Genomic DNA, 18,363 nt, shown 5'->3' with positions numbered 1-18,363 from the left:
ACCTAAAAACTCTTTATCCGAGTCAATATGTTTCAATAACATGGGTATATCTATGCGCATATATCGTACGGGGAGTGTTCTCAAGCCCCCAAGTTGTTTGCCTCCACAAGCTGTCACATGTGAGTCGCTGGCTTTAATAAATCCCAGCCGAAAGCGTCCCCAAGCCATGGCAGTGGCTGTCAAACTGTAAAGTGACACTCTGCTTTGGGGGATACAAGCATGTCCCTCCTGCTCCTCATCGCCGACCTCTCGCTATATGTGGGGCAAAATGTTTTTCCATTAAATTACAAGCTGGCCTTCTCCGCCAACCCTCCTCCCCTCCCAGCTGCCGTCAGCATCGCTGCAGACAGCCCCTTCGTCTGCGTGCTGGCTGGTCCGACCGACCAGCAGAGTCATGAAATTTAGTGTTGGCGGCATAATTAGACCATCAATTGCGGAAAACTCATGACAGTCATGAATGAGCGTTTCCCTGTGTGTGGCTGTGTTTGTGGGGCACAACCACAGGGCAGTGGCTAGGGAGGTTCTGGGATAAAGTAATATGGCCCCCAAGCATAAACTCATCAGCGCCGGAAATGCTGACAGCGATGAGGACGAGCCACCAAAGGCGGCCAGAATGTTGACGATGGCCGAGACTGTTGCTCCGGAATTACAACAGCAAGAAGACCAACCAACCACAATGGCTTTCACAATAAAGTGAAAATGTAAGGGACAAATGCTGCTTTCGTCGCTCATAAATATTCACTTGAATATATATTTCTGGCCTGCCCATATACGAGTGGGAGCACGAGTGGGAGTGGCAGTAGGAGTACGTATGGCTGGACGCTTTCATTTTCAGCTGTTTTTCGGTTTAGGGGCGCCAAAGTGTGAAACTGTTTGAGAGTGCATATTTGTATGACGATTTTTCGGCGACTGTGCCTGTGCCTGTGCCTGTGCCAGTGCCAGTGCTGGCCAGCCGAGTGTGAAAGTTAAGCACATAAATTACATGTGAGCCATCTCGGGGTCGGGTCCTGCGAGAGGAATTAGGAGCGACAAAACCAGAAAACACTTAGAATATGGCAACAACCGCTCGCTGGGGGTGCATAAAGTGCGGCTCGGTGGCGCTTTTTAGTAAAATTACACGCTCTAATCCACAACTTTTGAGTGGGCACTACCGCCAACGCCGCCAACACAACCCACACAACCACCGAAAAAAAGACGCTGAGAGCAGGTTCTCCACGAGTGTGTGGGGGGCCAGATGAAAGGCGACAGCCGAGGGCATATCAAGGGCTACAAGAATGCGCCAGACAGCGGCAAAGACCTAAACGCAAAACAAGCAAATCGCATATATACACACACACACACACACACACATGCAGCGCCTGAAAGTATGCAAAACATAATTCATGCTGATGGAATTGTATGCTTGAATATATGCGAGGAGTGGTGCTTCCCATCCCTGCTCCACCATACCGACCAGGGCTGGCTAAAAATCATATGCATCACGTGATTAAACGCGTCATGCATGAAAATGTAAAATATTGTGCAACCATATACGGAGCACATACATATATGTACATATACCCCCCAGACAGACAGAGACTGAACCACAGTCAGGGCAAGGGTGAGATGATGGCTAAAAAATATACAAATCCGCACTTCCTCTGGCCGAAGCTCAAATGCTCTCACATGATCATCAGAATTACAGATTTTCTTACATGAGTTTTAATCCGATTGTGGCTATAATTCTCGTTTCATAGCAGCTTCGACTTACATTAACAATGTGGTATTTCTTCCATACTGATAGATCACTTGTGCTTTTAGACACACATAAAAGATACAATTCCAGAATACTTGCATGTATATTTTGTATAACAACATATACCCCCTTTTAGTGTATAAAAAAGGGAAAAAATTAGACCCCGCATATCATGTTTACTTGACTTGACTGGCAAGCAAAGTCAGGCGACAGGACCGGGAGCGGGAGCGGGAGCGGGACCGGGACTGGCTCCGAGTCTGGCATCCGTGACCAAAGCAAACGAGTGCAAACAAAACGCCTCGGTTACAAATTTTTCACAATTTTTTCTCCCCTCCATTTAAATGGAGAGAAATGGCTAGCGAGCGAGCGAGCTGAGCTGAGCTGCTGATGCCTCCGACTGAGAATCCTGCCGTTGACGGAGATGAATCTGGGCAGCACGTGCTGGAGACGCCGCCAGACATTGGCTTGAACTTGGCCAGAACGGGGCCCCCTCCCCCCCACACACAACACTTTGGGGCGTGGCTCCGACTGCATTGGACTCGGAAAATTGCAGTTTTGCGGCTTTAATCGGCTGCCAGGCGAATGCGGATTGTGAATGTTAAATGAAGGTCAACGGCAACGTCAACGGCAACAGGCTAAAGTGAAATGAATGTCCATTCAAATGCTCATAGTATTATTCATATGCAATTTTTATGAGTTGAGCGTCAAACGTTGGTACGACTCTGTATCGCAGGGATTGCACAGAATTTTTGTGCAATAGAAATAAATGGAAATTGTTATAGATTTTTGTGAAACAATTCATAACTGATTCGAAGCGAATCATGTATTCAATTCGGAGATACATATATTTAAACGAATTTACAGGATTGAAAGCTTTAGATTCCATGACAGTCAGGATGTGTATGGATTCTGAGGGATTTTTTTCGTAAAGCGTACGTACATAGACCTCAGGGCCTGAACCACCTGCTAGTGAAAGTGATAAGCAAAACCCTAGAACTTTCAGCATTTCCTAGACCACTTTCTGAATACCAACTTGTCACACAAATTATCCGCTGCAGCAGCGAAATGCAAATGCAAATGCAACTTTAATGGGCATCCCTATCGCCCCTCCTTTTAGCATATGGGAACCTTTTTTGGTGAGGGGCACACACCCATAGGAAAAAAGACAAGCTCGAGCACACTTTGTGGCATGGCTGGGGGAAAATTTATTACTAGAGCTGGGATATATCATTCAGCGCCAGAGCTGGCGCCGCGCTCACTTTCCGAGAATTATGTCAGGCCGGAGCAGCTAAAAGTTGGAGTTTAACTACTTTCCTACGACTTTTTCGCATTGCTGTGGCCAGGGAAAAAGAAGTCGAGCAGAATGCCGGAAAGAGCGCGAACTTTCTTCATTTTGGTGCGGCGTGGCATGGCACACTTTGTCGCAGTTGGCACTTGCCTCGCTTGATTATTTTAGTCGCTCCTTTAGTGCGGATGCTTCTGCTGCTGCTGCTGCTGCAGCCTACAAACTGTGACAAATTCCCTCGGCTTTCTCCAGCCACGCCTGACACATATTCCCATGGTTTTAGCATACTTCGGGGGCAGCGCAGTGCGGCCAGATTATTGCGGACACGTCGCAGCCACTCGCAGATAAAAGAAGAGAGGAGACACAAGAAAAACCACTGGGAGCACTTTAGTGGGGCCGTCCGACTTGAAAGTATCCTTTGCTAGGGTTTAAAAAGATCTGAAAGTGGGGCAATGACAATGGATTGCAGCAAAACTAGAATGAATTCAGACTGATTCAGGCATCTCTACAGTGTTGGTTACTCTGTTTATCTCGGAGAGCCTTCTCAGAGGTCTGATCTGCAGCAATACCCGTGTACCCGTACTCTTCGGTTCAATGACAAAAACATGCAAAGTAGAGGACAAACCCGAGAGCAAGAGGGAGTGCCCTCCCACAACATCGTAGAGTCCCGGCAGCAGATGACATGTTTGGGCAACCCACTTGCGTATTAGGAGCTGGACAGCTGCCTCTTCATTAGGGACTCCATTGAAATTTAGCATGCCAAAGCATTGCGATGCATACTTTAAGGCCACCTTGCCGCACCGGACTGCAGCTCCAGGGTGCAGAGAGATGCTGGAGAAAAGGAAAAAGAAAACTTTGCTTTGCAGCAAATCAGCGAAAGCGCCAACAAACTATTAAAAACTTTCGCAACAAGAAAAACTTGCAGGACCAAGACTTTCGGCTCCTCCCACCGCTGCTGGTGTATCCTCGGTGCAGCCTTGTTGGCTGGTGGTGATGGCATCCATATCTGACGAGTGCCAAAAAGCAAAAGTTTCCTTCCTTCTTCTTGGGTCCGATGCTGCCGCTGCCGCTGCTGCTGCTGCATACAATGTTTGTGCTGATTGCAGCTCGGCAAATGGCTTTTGATTTCACAAATCAAAACTTTCTTGTGAGCGCTGTGCACGTGATTTATGCCTGCGGCAGTGGCAGCGGCAGTGGCAGTGGCAGTGGCAGTGGCAGCCAGCAGCAGTGGTAGCTGGCGAGGATCGCCGGCGACATGCACGAGCGCCCTGCTGTAAAAACTTGGAAGGGTCCGTCCGGCTTAGCAGCCAACAGCCAAAGACGCAGTCCACACAAAAGTTGCTCATTCTGGTTGCAGCTTAATGCACATTTAGATTTCGCTCAGTGCGAGGCGGGGGACGTTGGTGTATCCTAATGGCAGCTCATCAGGCTGCCAAAAAATGGAAATGGAAACTCTGCTTCAAGTCGCTTCTAATGAAAGCAGCGGCGGCGTCCTTAACACTTTCCTCTAATTGCCACACCGCCAGCCAGGGGAAACTTTTGCTGTGAAATGAAAATAACATTGCATATCTTATGTGGCTGTGGTGCTGTGTGGCAGCAGGTGAGTGGGTGCCAGTGTGTTTTCGGCAATTCATGTCTTAACGTCTGCAACTCATAAATAACATCAAATAATAGCCCCCGTCTGGCGAGGGGAATCCGAGGGGCGGCGGCCGCTCCCTAATAAAGTGCCAGAAACAAGCACAGCAGCAGACCGAGTAACACCAGAACAACAACCTGAACAACAACTGGCAACACCAACACACTTGCAACACTTGGCAGCAGCAGCTGCAGCCGCACCAGCATCCGAGCTGCCGTTGCAGTTTCCCAGTTGCCACTGCCACTGCCACTGCCACACCCGCACACCCCCGAAAAACTTTTGTGGTCGTGCATTCGCTTAGCGCTAAATGCAGCAGAGTTAAGTCTTTATGGGAGTACAGCCCAGCCACACCCTGGAACGGAACGTGATCGGAAGTGGAACAGAACCGGCGTGTACCCTGTAAAAGGTCGGAGGATCCTTTTCGATTGGATTTCTTGTGAATTGCAGAGGGGACCCTATGAATTTTGGTTTGAGGCATTTTAAAAAGCCTATACTTCACGTCTAAAAAGCAACCCCAAACACCTTCCACTTTTCTGCTATCTACCCTGGCTCCAGCATGCACCGCCCTACCCTGCATTAGTTTCGTTTTCTGCCCACTTATCAGGTGGCTGCGTAGCCTGCTAACAAATTTGGGCTAATTAGTTGGACTTAAGCGCGGCTTATGTGCCGCCTAATGGCGGCCCCCCGTGAGCCCCCAGCCCAGTCCCACTCAATCCTTCCGGGCTGTAATGCTGCCACAAATGGTTAGCATACTTCTGGGCGGACGAGCATTTAATATATGTAATTGCAGTTTCTGTGCTTCGCAACGCAGCCAAAAAACAAACATACTTTATAATGTTGCCAACAATTTTTGGGGAACCAACTCAAAAATTGTGCTGCTGCCTGACCCCGTTGGGGGAGAGGCAGAAGGACACAAATTGTCAGTAGACCACAAAACACGCAAACATTAAGGCCGCACTGGAATACCCACCCACACACACATCCAGACACTGGGATATTTGTGGGTCGCTCCGCTCAGGTCCCTCTGGCTCATCTGTTTTGTCATGTCATTGAAGCGTAAATGAGACATTTGCGACGCTTGTTTAATTAAAATAAATTTTAATTTAATCAAATTTTGTCTCGATGTGCGATGTGCCTGCGTGTGGCTATAACGGCAGAAACAACCATAGCAACAACAGCACCGACACCGTTTGCCATTTTACATTAAAATTGTTTGCATAGTTTTTTGGGTTTCAAAATGGTCTTCCTGTCCTCGCCCCATGGCAGCTGTCGCTTTACACGCTTTAAAATTCCAACAAAGTTTTGTAGTTGCTTTTTAGAAGTCGTCTTACGCTCACTCCTGCCCCTGGCCATGTCCCTGTCTCACTCTCGTGCACTCTCTCCTTCACTCTCTTAAGTGTCATGTTGTACAGGTGTCAATTGTGGGCGTGGCACTTAATTAAATCATTCTGTCGTCCTTTGATTAATTGTCACATAACAAACATTCTGTGGATTGCGTGAACAGGGACAATGGATGAACGAGGTTATGAATGGAGTGGGCAGGGCTGGGGATATGTGAGTGAATAAGTGAAAACGTTGGATACTTTCCACTTGGAGAGTGAGTCAATTGAATGATTTCTGTCGGAGTTTACGGCCAAAGCAAACTTCCAGCCAAGAATTTATCTACAGTATTTTACATTGAACTTCCCCGCACTCGAAATGTTTATTTAAAAAGGTTCCTTCAATATACCTACGTTATTTATGTACGAGTTTGTTCGAGTGGGGCTTACAAGTTTTATTTTATTTCATAGTTCACCCCATCCTTGGGCGGAGTCGGAGGAGGTGGTTAAAGCGCTGAGGAATTCAATTAAATGCTCCGGCTCCGGCTCCGGCTTGCAGGAAAAGTTTTTCTAATTTAATTGGACGTTTTGTTTGCATATGCCGCGAGTATTTTCATGTGGCCATTGTTGCCATGTACTTTGCCCAGAGCTTCGTTTTATTCGATTTAGAGAGCGCCAAAGTGCAAGCCTGAACACATGACGTATGAGTGATATAAATATAATAAACGCGGCGCCGAGCAGCAGCGCTAATTGCCAGAAATACTCGTAAATGCAATATAAGTTCGGCCTCGACAAATGTTATTACAATTATAATGGAAAGCAACAGCAGGAAAAGGCATGGGCAGGGGCTGTGGTTGTGCTGGATGTGCCATGAAAAATGCATATTTGGGCTTAACCGAAAAATAAACAAGGCCAACAGAGGAGGCAACGTTGCGGGGGGCAGGGCGGCACGACTGCGGGGGTTAGCCGCCTGCACCGTCATGTGTGCAACACAAATTCTTTCGCGCTTCGTTTCGTTTGCTTTTTGCATGCCACAGCGCGCGCTGAGCCGAAAAGTATGCAACAATAAATTCCACCATGACGCCAGCTTTTCATTTATTTCAGAGACCACTCCCCGCTCCAGACCATCCACACTCGCAGACTGCACCGCCGCACAGAAAGCGGTAGCAAATAAATAAACTCAAGTATATTCTATCCGCCAATTTTCAATCAATTTTCATGGAAACTTCCCATAGAATGAGCTCCTCCCAAAATATTTACAATTGTACATCTGTGTGGTCTGCTTGGCAGCCAGTTTGACTTTGATGGCCACCAAGTCAGGGCCTCTATCCTCTATCTGGCCACTTGTAGTTTATAGCCCCATAAATTCTGTGAGCGTTTTGTTTGATGGCTTTTCTTCAATTGATTTTCAAGGCTCGGGGCCTGCTGGATCGCTGTTAGTTAACAGCTTGCACAACTGTACCACATGAATGCGATGAAATTTACGGCCGACCCAATCGAAACAATTGCCTGACTTGCGCCCGATTGCATCTGTGGATGCACAAAAGGCTCGTTGTGACAGCATTCATGACTATCAACCTGGCTCCTCCTGGCTAAGCTGCACCTGCATTTTACGACTGTCAGCTGCAACGTTGTCCTGTCCCGTTTGTGTGCATTTTTTGAGCTGCTCTCTCCCACTCACTCTCACTGCTCTGTGGCTTTTGAGTATTTGCCGCTTGAGTATCTTCGGTTGGGGCTTGCTGGCATGCAAATACTTTCCTCCAGTCGAGAGATAAAGTTGATTTTTGATTTGCCAGCAGACCCACTGAGGCATGCGGCGACATGAAGCCATCCAAATGCCTGCTCAGAGTCCCCCGCTCTGAAACCGAATCTCTTGTTCAGTAATTACAAAAATACGATAAGACTCGGAGCAGCCGCCAGTCAGGTGGAAAACGAATACTCGAATGCCAATACAAATATTCATGGCCTGTTGTTGAGGGAACAATCAAAGTATAATGGAATATGTTATGCCAGATTATCGATAATGCTCATTCTCGTGTCTGTGCGGCGGAGGAGGGAAAAATGTGTCAAGCTGTTGATGAGGAAAACTGAGTAATATATATACATATGTACGTGTATATATACATATATATAAATATTAATGGTATTGAAGTTTTTTCAACTGCAAAAAATCTAAGACTTGGTTAGTTTCATTTGCAGCATGGAAGATGCATATCTTATCACTTGATTTACATTCAAAATACACATAAATAAGGCGTTTAATATGAGAGCTATTTTATTTAAATTTATTTATCAAATTTATTATGCTTATCAACATTTATTCAAAGTCTAATTTGCATCAATCAATTTTAATGGGTGTTTCAAAGAATATAAAACATATCTAAGTGCAGGAATATTGTGCATAAACTGTGCAGATAATTGGGAGTAAAATACAGATTTTATCTAGCCATCTAGCGTGTGGCCATCGCTGCGCTGGGGACATTAATTAACCTTTCGCATCTGCTGTAGGATTATGTCCTCGACCTGAACTCCATCGGGCGTATCGAGTGCATACAGCACGGCTTTGGCCACCTCCAAGGGCTGCAGTTTGGGCAGCTCGGCCACCGCCTCCGAGTAAACACTGAGAAAATCCGTGTCCACCATTCCGGGACAGATGCTCTGGCGGGAATAAAGAGGAGTACGAGTAGGAGTTCGAGTACTGCTTGGTTACCAGACGCGTACGTCATGTTTGATGGGAATGCAAATTTTCAACCAATGGTCGAGGAGGGTGATTGATAATGGGGGTTGGAGGGTGGAGAGTGGCGAGTGGCGAGTGGCGAGTGGAGTGCCATGTATGCACTGCATTTAACTTACCGTTAATTTAATATTTAATTTGAGAAAATGTATTTCCTGGCGCACCGTTTGGCAGAGTGCCGTAATTGCATGCTTCGTGGCCGGATAAACGCTGAATAAGGGTACCGGCACTTCCGGTATGCGATGGCCGAGGACGCTGTCAAACGGCGGCGCAGCAGTGATGGCACATAAGGAGGCAGACAAAGTGTGTGTGCGTGAGTGTGGGTAAATAAAGTCAACATAACGGATTTAAGCACTTAAAACAGCGACGAAAAAAACAATGGCGGAGACAGCGGCCCCGGAACAGCAGCAGCAGCAACACTTACGAAAAATGGCGGTCAGCAGCTGACACGGCCTCCACACGCAACACCCCGCCCCCGCCCCCGCCCACGCTCCCTGCAATCCGCACTTTGCATGCCTCAAAGAATGTGTCCGCGTCCGCGTACGAGTCGGAGCCCTGTCTCTGCCCATCTGCCTGCATGTCGCCGTGCATTTTGTGCAAACATTGCGTAAACTTCTTTAATTTAACAGCCAGGTGACCGTAGCCATGCGTTTTTCGGGGACGAGGGCATTTAAAGCAAACAGCTGCAAACTCAGCTTCAGCCCCAGCCCCAGCCCCAGCCACCGTCGTCCTGCCAGCATCCCAGTGCACTTTTTTAATTAATTAAGTCTTAATATTATTTCATTGACATTAAGCGAAATGCATATTGACGACCGCTGACCCGCCCCACAGCGTCACACGCTCATTAGCAACGCCTCAGAGGACAGTTTCGGCCTCGACTCCACCCCACTCCACTCCACTCCGGCCGAGCATTGTCTTTGACTCCCAACGCACCGCCCATCAAATAAATACATTTTCTCATTAATTAACGTTTGCGAATTTCGAAGTTTCCTTTCGCACTGCCCCGCCCAATTGTATTTGGTTTTGACAATAAGGCCCCGTGTGCGCTTCTCATTCTCTCATTATGGCGGAAAAATATGATGTGCATTTATGGATGGAATTTCCCTTAAGAAGCCTTAAGGAAGAAAAGGAACAGTGGAGTATATGGAGGAGTTTTTATGGAAAGCCTTTAAACAGTCTACTTCATACTGTTTTCTACTTTCTTATAGCTTATGCTTCACTTATAGCTCTTCCATTTCATGTTGACTTTATAGTACTTGGACATACAATTTGTATTCCATGAATTTGACATGGAAAAAACATGTCCGCCCGTGGGCCGTGGGCGTGTACGCAATTATTCAATTTATCCATTTGCTCATCGGCAAACGGCAATAATTGCTATCTGCTATTGGGGTCCCTGTGGTGTGCACTCGCTTGTGTGTGCACTCAAGTAAATTTCATTAAAATTAAATCAATGCAATTTGAAATTAAAGCCATAGCGCAAATCAAACATTCGGCTTAATGCGCAACATTTTTGATTTTAAATGCGTCGCGCATTGCAATTCATGAAATAATAAAAATCATCGACTGGCGAACTGCGGGGGGAATGGCAAAATGCAAATGCAATACGCATTCAGCTTAATGCAAAATACTTAATTATGTTGAATAATTGAGTTGTTGTTATTATTGTTGTTGCTGTTATTACTTGGTTCTGGTTCTGGTTCTGTTTCTGGTGTTGCTGCGGCTGTTGCTGTTGGATTCTGGATTCTGGAGTTGTTTGTGCAAACACATTGGGCATGCAAAGCTTTTAATGCACACCCACACCGCAAAAGCACAGCAAACCCAGCTTTCATATGGCAGCTATAGGAAATATATATATACATTTCAGCCAAGAATCGATTCCAGAAGGAAGCTTCAATTATGCTCAAAGTCCCATCACCCTCTGCAAGGGTATCGCAACAGCCACAGCAGCGAGAGAGATGAACATGATTGAACAGGAAGAGCTTGGCTTGTGCTTGGTCACCCTCTCTGGTCCTCCTATCTGTCTCTCTCTCTCTCTGTCGCTGTCTCTGTCGCTGTCTCACTCCCTGTCACTCTCTTTGCTTTCAGCATTTAAATATCAATAAATGTTTGTGCTGCTGTGCTGTTTGTTTGCCGCATGGCTTTTAATTTAATTTAAATAACGCACCAACCCCACTCACTATTCTGCACCAGCCCAACCATCACATCACCATCAACGGGCGATGCGAGACGGACCCGAGTCCTTTTTGCGCGAATCATGCAATATGCATGCGTTGAACAACACTGGGCATGGCTATTGACTGGACTGCCCGGCTGCACTGTTTGCACTTTCATTAAGCCCCCCGATCGGACACACCCTTGCATCCTTGCACCCTTTCATCCACGCACTCACGCATTCCCCCACGACATAATTTGGCAAATACAATATTTTGGCACTCAAGGCAGAAGCTTTTGGTCAGCCTTTGTGTGTCCCATGTAAGCAAAACTATACATAAAACAAATATGTGCGAGTATGCCTACTGATTTACCTTCCCCACCGCTATGCACACACACATGGCTGTTGCTGTGTCTGTGTCTGTGTGGGTGCACGCACTAATTTCAGTTTAAGCCCAATTTTCGTATTTCAGCTGGGTAAACAGCACTCAGAAAACTGCAACAATTACCAAAGACAGGAATTTGTATTTCTGTTCAAATTTGTTAATGAAGAAATCTCTTTCACTTTTACCATCCAATGATTTCTTTATGAACCAGAAGTCAATATTTGGTCCAGATCTGTATAAAGTTTAGAGGAGAGAGACGGAACGGACCCTGTATTAACATTATTTCTAGCCCAATGACTCTCCTAGCTGGCTACAAATACTCCTACAAAACACTTTACACTTATTTGCAATTAGAGTCTTTCATGAAGTTCCTTTTTCGAATATTCACAAATCTGATAACTCGATATTCTTCTCATATTCTGCTTAATATTTTTATGAATCCCCCCTATAAAGATACTCACCTATTCATAACCACAATATGTCCACGAACATTAGCCTCAGCCATGAGCTTTAGACCCTCCCGGAGGCAGCTGGCTGTGGCCACCACATTCGTGTCGAAAAGCTCCTTGATGTCCTTGGTGGATGACTCTGGAATTGTGGTGGAGGCAAGGTCTTTGTTGTTCCCAGATAACATTTATGTAAATCGTAACTAACCGCTGAGAAAGTTGGCCTTAAGAATGCCAGCGTTGCAGACGAGGACATGGATGCAGTGGAATTTCTCGCGTATCCAGGTGAAGGCGCTGGTCAACTGCTGCTCATCGTTCAGGTCGCACTCATAGGCAAAGATCTTTCCCTCGCCTTTCACTTGATCATTGAGGGTCTACAGAAAATCGCCAAGAGCTTTAGACAGACTTGTACGTGTGCACAAGATGTACTCCTCACCTCAATGAGCCGCACTCGCCGGGCGAGTCCAACGACCGACATGCCGGCATTGGCCAGCAGCACGGCCGTCCTGGCCCCAATGCCCACTGAGGCGCCGGTCACCACAGCCACCTTGTTGCGCCAGTAGGAGTTCTCCATGGCTTCGTAGGAAAAGACAGACAATGTTTAGGGAGCCGGAACAGTAGAGACAACCTAACAGCTTCGTGTGCCGGCAGCAACTGCCTCTGGATGCTGTCAGCGATCAAGTCGTTGATCCAGCTAAAGCAGCCATAGTGCAGCACCGTGGGCGAAACGTGTAGAGAACGTGCTCTAAAAGTACCCTTATATAAGTTGGTCTTTTAAAGACTTAACCATAAGTTTTCTGCCTAGCCTGAAATGCAACCTTTTTTCTCAGTTTTTGGCTGACGTGACCCCACAGTACACTGCAGTGTCGGCTTCTTTAGCCGTCGAGGTTCAGGGGCCAGGGATGACGTCCCCTTTGACTGCGTCGGCTGCTGGACCATTCGCATTTAATTGATTGCAATTTACTTTCTGTCATATTGTATGGCTGCACTCTGTGTTTTGCACTTGTCCCATTCCAAGCCCTCCCCCCGGCACATTTTCACGGAGCATTGGACTCGTTTGCGTTTCACTTTTGCATTTTCTTTTGTTTGCGGCGGGTTTTCCAAGCTGGGTTTTGCGGATATCTGATACCAAATGAAAAATCTCATTTCGCTTTGCGGCTTTGGTTTGTTGTCACTAATCTCTCGGGCTGAAACTTGGGGATTATTTTCATACTTCTATTCAAAAAACTAAAACCACTGCTAGTAAAAAAAACTGGGGTATAGACAATGAGAGATACATATACAGGGAGGAACAACTAACGGAACTTGTGGAACTGTGGAACTATGGAACGGTAGCATACCAAAAGAAACCATGTTTAATACAATTTGTTCTATCTCAACCCAGAATTTGTTCAGTTTTTTTTGGTAGCAATTATTTGAAACCAGAAGAAAGGTTTGCTTCGAACACGAGCTAAACAGAACTGCTAATATTGTAGGCAACCCATTCAGAAAGATTGATAGGTTGTGGTCCATTTAAGCAAAGACTATAAAATACCAAGATATTCCATCCGGAACAATTCCATTCCAATTTTCGGTCGATGCTTCATACTTTTGCGGCCGCGTGGGGTATCCTTCGCGTCTGACCGTGGCTCCGCTGCTTACTCGGCATCATCTGTCGGCAATGACTTGGCCAAGTCGGTCCAAGAAAGGTCCAGAGAAGACTTCCCTTTCGGTCCGAAAAATCCAACAAGAAATAAACAGAAAGCAAAAAATAAAGAATGATACAAATTGATGCCCGGACCGATACCGATGCTTGTCATACATACATACCTCATCATGTATTATTGGGCATTCCGTTTTGAACAATTCCTCATTAAACCCGGCCGATATTTGTCCTATATTTATACATATATACATATGTACATATATGTTTTTCTCGACTTTTTTAGCGTGTAAATTCAGAAAAAAGGGAACGTTAGTAATGGTTCGAAAAGGCTGGAGTATGTAAAATATCTATATAAAAAAAGATTTATTAATATTTGTTAGTTTTTAGAGAAAACCTATCCAAGGAATTCAAATCGAATAGAGCTTGCCAAACCGTAGAAATATGCAGAATTTAAGGAGATATGTACATTTTTAATGGCGTTTAAGCATAAATAGAAGATATAAATACTGAACAAAACCAACTAGTAAAAGCTGTATACTACATAGACGGTTGGTGTGGTTCTTATAAATATCATAACAATCAGCTGTAACCACTTTCAAATCTATAACTGAATTTTTCGAATTAATGGCATTCGCCAGTGCAAGGGCAGAATGTTGCTGAAGAATGTATCGAATTGCGTAAATTCATACATGCTGCAAATTATATGTTGCGTAGAATGTTGCGGAAAAATTAATTTTGAAAAATCTTTCACCCAAAAATATGCTATGAAAACGCCGAAACAGTGGCGCCTCCAGCGTCGTCTTCATGCTGACAACATACAACAGCTAATAGACGGCGCCACCGCTAACCGTAGAATTTATTTGAAAATATTTTGTCGTATTGGTTTAGATTGGACAACCGACCATTCAGAAATGGCAGAAGCTGAAGCTGATGTGTTGGGTACCCAAGGATGGGGAGGGGTAAGCTGATCGAAGCTACTGCACTTTCATTGGGCAACTTTTCAGCATGAGAACTGCACGCCCAAGCCAATGTTCCTGCACCCGACGCCCGCCCATTGAGCTGAAGAATTCCTTGCGGCAGGGATAACAGGTGTTCTCCGAGAAGCTGTTCCCTCGCACTGAATATCCAGCAATTGCATGAGTTCATTCCGATTTGGTATTCATCACAGCCATATCAGAATGGACAAAAGAAGTTGTTGTGAGCCAAATCAATACGAAATTAAATTCGAGCTAGAAACCAGAGCTATGACAGAAACTGTCCCCAGCAATATGACACTATAATTGAGTTGAGAACCGCGGAAACAAGGAAAGAAAAGAAAGCCAGTGCAAACAGTAACGGCTATGATTTTTGGATTCAGCATTTACTCTCTAATTTATTATGTAATACAAGAAAGTTAAAGTGTGCATAGGAAAATCACAATTGCGGACATTGGGCTGCCGTCTTTAAAATAACGTAATAATGCTACCGTACGGAGCTTAAACTAAAAAATACAAAGTTGGGAAGATGCCCAGATGACTCGCAGAGCATTGGTAATATATCAAAATACAGGCTTACAAATAAATACGTGTTACCTGACGAATGGACAATTTCTTGTTACACATTGGACACTTGTGTGTGGAGCGAATGGAAGCTTCGATGCATTGACGGCAGAAAACGTGGCCACATTTTGTCGACGTTGGCTCTCGGTGGCGTACGCAGTCCAGACAAACAGGGCACTTGTAGCCTTCGCCCGAAGACTGATTTTGGTCGTTGCGCTTGCGCTTCGGAGGAGACACGTCGCTGGCGACGACATCCGACGTTGTACAAGCTGTAGTAGGAGTACTGGAGCTAGCATAGCTACGACGCCGAATAGGAGGAGTGGCTATATTGTAGTCATCCAAATCAATCGTGGCTATTGGGATGTTTTGTCTGATCGGAGTGCACAAGTCAATCACCGCTTCTGGTACACGATTCGCTGCAGATCTACGATGTGTATCGTCCACGTTCAGTAAATTTATAACATCCACAGGCGCTACTGCAGGAAAACAGAAAAAATTATAGCTGCTTCCATTCACAGGACCATAGTCCACAACACGGTTGGCTTACTGTCAGAGGGGCGAAAAACACGGCGGGCCATCCGTGGGGTCGACGTTGCTGTTCCACTGGTCTCAGGGCTAATGCTTGAGACTACTTCTGAGCAGTAGCGATTTACTGAAAAACAGACCAATTAGTCCCTTGCATGAGGTTAAGATGGCTTAAGCATACTGCGTTCTATTTCAGCCTCCACCTGGGAAATATCTATGGAGAGTGCCGAACTCTGCCCAGAGTTGTTGAATGAAACGGAAGCATCCGGGCTAGATTGGCCATCATCGACGCTTACAGCATATGCCACACTACCGTCCATATCGGAATTCTCCGAGGTATCGCCAGATACTCTGCTTGACGCAGAGCGAGAGAACCAGCTTGTTGAGGTGGAGTTAGAGCTGATGCTGATGCTGGTGATGCTGGTGGTGCTGGTGCTTGAACTGGAACTGAAGCTTGACAAGGAGCTCTCGCTACTTGTATAAGCGGTCCCGTTCAAGGTGGAGCTTATTTCGACTGGGCCGGATCCAGTAACTCTGAAGGCTTCTGATGATATGTCAATTGTTAACGAACCATTTGAGAAATTCTACTGAACACACCAAAAAATATATCAGTGTAAGGTTCAACGCGCACAAACAAGAGTCGTCTTACCGAAAAAGAGCGGGAAAAGTTGGCCATTGCTCAGAACAGGTGAATTCACGCTTCAGGAACAACAAGCTCCTTTCAGCACGAGAATAAGTCTGAATGAATTGAGCTCGCTAATTTCTGCAATTCGCATTTATAAAATTTATGCGGCGCCACTTGCTTGATAGCTGTAAAGCACTAAAAAATACCAGCTCGGTATATTCCGACTGGCGCCATATTACTGCTGTCTACTCTTCTTCGGACTCTTTCGGCACGTTCTTTCTGCCCTCTACGTTTACTTTCACGTTCACCCAATAACAGTTTAATGGAAATTATTTAACTCTATGATATCAAAAAATTCGTATTCGATAGAGCACTAAAATAATACCTGTTCCCGCCACAGAACTAGCGGCAGCAAACGATAGTTTTGAATGGGTAAATTAAAAAATCGATCCTATTATTAGTATCGGACTCATATAATTAATATTAAAAAAGGCTATTTTTCAAGCGAAATTAAATAAAAATAGTTCATAATTACCCATTGTATTCATATAAACTCAATTTATTGTGTGTGGCGTACTATAATGGATTGCATTTAAATCATTGTCGCTCATTCACTTTCAAACCATTTCTATTTGGTGGGTCTTGCTCTCTTTTTGAGGGATTTGGATACAGGAAACTAATCATATCCATGATTACGTCTAAAACATATCAATTAGAGAGAATTTCTTTATTAATTACGTTTTAAAAACAGTTTGGAAAACAAGACGGTATAGTTTGGTATATTTCTGAGGGTCAGACTGTATATTTTATCAGCGGTCACACTGATTTCCACGTTCACATAGGCGGGCGGCCAAAAAAAAAAAAAAATAAATAAAAAAATAGCTTGAGCCGTGGTCATGGACAAGGATAAATTCACGCTACAGTCCATTCGGCAAGACCTCATTGACAACAATTTGCAAGCCAAGGCAATTATTCAGGTGGGTAGTGCCCAGAGAAACGCCCGGTCCGTAAAGTATAATATCGAAACAACAAATTAAAGGACATAGTAAACAGTAGAACATCCATTGTCGAGCTTGAGGAGCTGAATGAAGCTGGACGGGCAAGGCTGTCGGCCATTCGCAAAAGCATCGAGCGCTTGGATGACTGGGCACGTGACATGGCCGACACATCTTTGGCAAAGGAGGTGGACACACATAGGGATCAATTCTCCAAAACATTGCAGGCATTCCGCAAAGCAAATGTGGCGACTATGCTGGAGATCGAAAAAGCCAACCGAGAGGAGCTAATGGCCATATCTGGCGAGAGTGAGTTGCGCCAACGGACCACAGCGAGAGCACGACACAACCAGGGCAGTCTGGTGTCGCAGGAGAACGATGTAACCGAGAAAATGCTGGCCATTTCGCGGCATCTGTCGGAGACAACGCAGAAAAGTGCCGTCACGCTGGAAACACTAGTGGCGTCGTCCCAGAATGTTGAAGCAACGAGCGACGAGCTGCACCACACAGCCGGCAGCATTAAAATGTCCGGAAAGCTGCTGAAAAAGTACGGTAGACGCGAATGCACCGACAAGATGCTGGTATTCTTTGCGTTTTGTCTGTTCCTTGTTTGTGTCTTTTACATTGTACAGAAGCGATTGTTTTAGGAAGGCTACCGATCACGGTATACGATTCGGTGTTAAGTCAGTCGGTAGCTTAAGGGTTTCACTTTGTCGTTTAGGAAATAGGGAATAGTTAATGTCAACAGCAGGCCAGCATGGAGCCGCTAAAGCTATGGATGTGATTATTAATTATTATAGTTAAGCGCTATTTGCTCTTAGTTTATTTATCTGAAATTTCCGAACTGCAAATGTAAATCACTTTTATAAATATACTCGTACGGCTAGTACGGACACCTGGGCACTCCGCCTGGATTAGTGAATCCATTTGTATTAACCAAACGGCAGATATCCTTGTACGAGCGCTGATGTTGCTGCGGCCTCGGTCCTTGCGTTTGCCTATAGTAACCAGGATAAGACGGCTGTGGTGGTGTATAGTAGTAGCCGCCCCCTTGAAATAGCTGGCCAAGCACTGTTCCTTGGTAAGAGGTGCTCAAAGCAAACCACAGAAGAATAGCACTGTTATAGCAAGGACGCATGATGTTCGTACATACATATATGCGACTGCTCAGTTTGAGATTATAATTCTGAATAGCATTGCGGCTGGAATAAATCTCTGCCCTACTTATGAGATTTCTGCAACCTTGCTCTAAATGGGAAATTACGAGTATGTGCCAGTCTGTTTTCATTGCCAATGATACTGATAACAGAGAGAGCGCGACCATCAGTAAAAGAGAAACA

General features: G+C 45.4%; 3 protein-coding genes across 4 annotated transcripts; 1 reads left to right on the top strand and 2 right to left on the bottom strand.

The window, feature by feature from the left end:
• Positions 1–8,302: 8,302 nt before the first annotated feature.
• LOC108157777 (farnesol dehydrogenase) lies at positions 8,303–12,366 on the bottom strand. Its single transcript, XM_017289967.2, has 5 exons — positions 12,132–12,366; positions 11,904–12,069; positions 11,711–11,837; positions 8,829–8,964; positions 8,303–8,633 (listed from the first exon to the last, which is right to left on the bottom strand). The coding sequence occupies exons 1-5, from the start codon at positions 12,267–12,269 to the stop codon at positions 8,457–8,459; spliced, it is 744 nt and encodes a 247-aa protein (XP_017145456.1). The 5' UTR covers positions 12,270–12,366; the 3' UTR covers positions 8,303–8,456.
• A 2,313-nt stretch (positions 12,367–14,679) lies between these two features.
• On the bottom strand, positions 14,680–16,417 carry LOC108157232 (E3 ubiquitin-protein ligase complex slx8-rfp subunit slx8). Of its 2 annotated transcripts, none has more exons than XM_017289189.2 (4): positions 16,053–16,417; positions 15,585–15,987; positions 15,426–15,530; positions 14,680–15,351 (listed from the first exon to the last, which is right to left on the bottom strand). In XM_017289189.2, the coding sequence occupies exons 1-4, from the start codon at positions 16,077–16,079 to the stop codon at positions 14,891–14,893; spliced, it is 996 nt and encodes a 331-aa protein (XP_017144678.1). In that variant the 5' UTR covers positions 16,080–16,417; the 3' UTR covers positions 14,680–14,890. The 2 variants fall into 2 exon arrangements, with proteins under 2 accessions (XP_017144678.1, XP_017144677.1); XM_017289188.2 differs by having other exon boundaries at positions 14,680–15,354; positions 16,053–16,416.
• A 423-nt stretch (positions 16,418–16,840) lies between these two features.
• On the top strand, positions 16,841–17,945 carry LOC108157222 (vesicle transport protein SEC20). Its single transcript, XM_017289179.2, has 2 exons — positions 16,841–17,005; positions 17,068–17,945. The coding sequence occupies exons 1-2, from the start codon at positions 16,925–16,927 to the stop codon at positions 17,668–17,670; spliced, it is 684 nt and encodes a 227-aa protein (XP_017144668.1). The 5' UTR covers positions 16,841–16,924; the 3' UTR covers positions 17,671–17,945.
• The last annotated feature ends 418 nt before the right edge of the window (positions 17,946–18,363 follow it).

The sequence above is a fragment of the Drosophila miranda genome, chromosome 2 (genome assembly GCF_003369915.1).
Source record: "Drosophila miranda strain MSH22 chromosome 2, D.miranda_PacBio2.1, whole genome shotgun sequence".
NCBI lineage: Eukaryota > Metazoa > Arthropoda > Insecta > Diptera > Drosophilidae > Drosophila > Drosophila miranda.
The sequence above is the reverse complement of the archived record's forward strand: the minus strand, read 5'-3'. Positions and strand labels throughout refer to the sequence as shown.

Coding starts and splice junctions, on each gene's coding strand:
- LOC108157777 (XM_017289967.2), bottom strand. CDS start 12,269: ATGGAGAACTCCTACTGGCGCAACAAGGTGGCTGTGGTGACCGGCGCC. Junction 12,070..12,131: donor GGCGAGTGCGGCTCATTGAG/GTGAGGAGTACA, acceptor GATTTTCTGTAG/ACCCTCAATGATCAAGTGAA. Junction 8,965..11,710: donor CATATTGTGGTTATGAATAG/GTGAGTATCTTT, acceptor GCCGTTTGACAG/CGTCCTCGGCCATCGCATAC.
- LOC108157232 (XM_017289188.2), bottom strand. CDS start 16,079: ATGGCCAACTTTTCCCGCTCTTTTTCG. Junction 15,988..16,052: donor ACTTTTCCCGCTCTTTTTCG/GTAAGACGACTC, acceptor TGTGTTCAGTAG/AATTTCTCAAATGGTTCGTT. Junction 15,531..15,584: donor GGAGGCTGAAATAGAACGCA/GTATGCTTAAGC, acceptor TCTGTTTTTCAG/TAAATCGCTACTGCTCAGAA.
- LOC108157222 (XM_017289179.2), top strand. CDS start 16,925: ATGGACAAGGATAAATTCACGCTACAGTCCATTCGGCAAGACCTCATT. Junction 17,006..17,067: donor AAGCCAAGGCAATTATTCAG/GTGGGTAGTGCC, acceptor AACAAATTAAAG/GACATAGTAAACAGTAGAAC.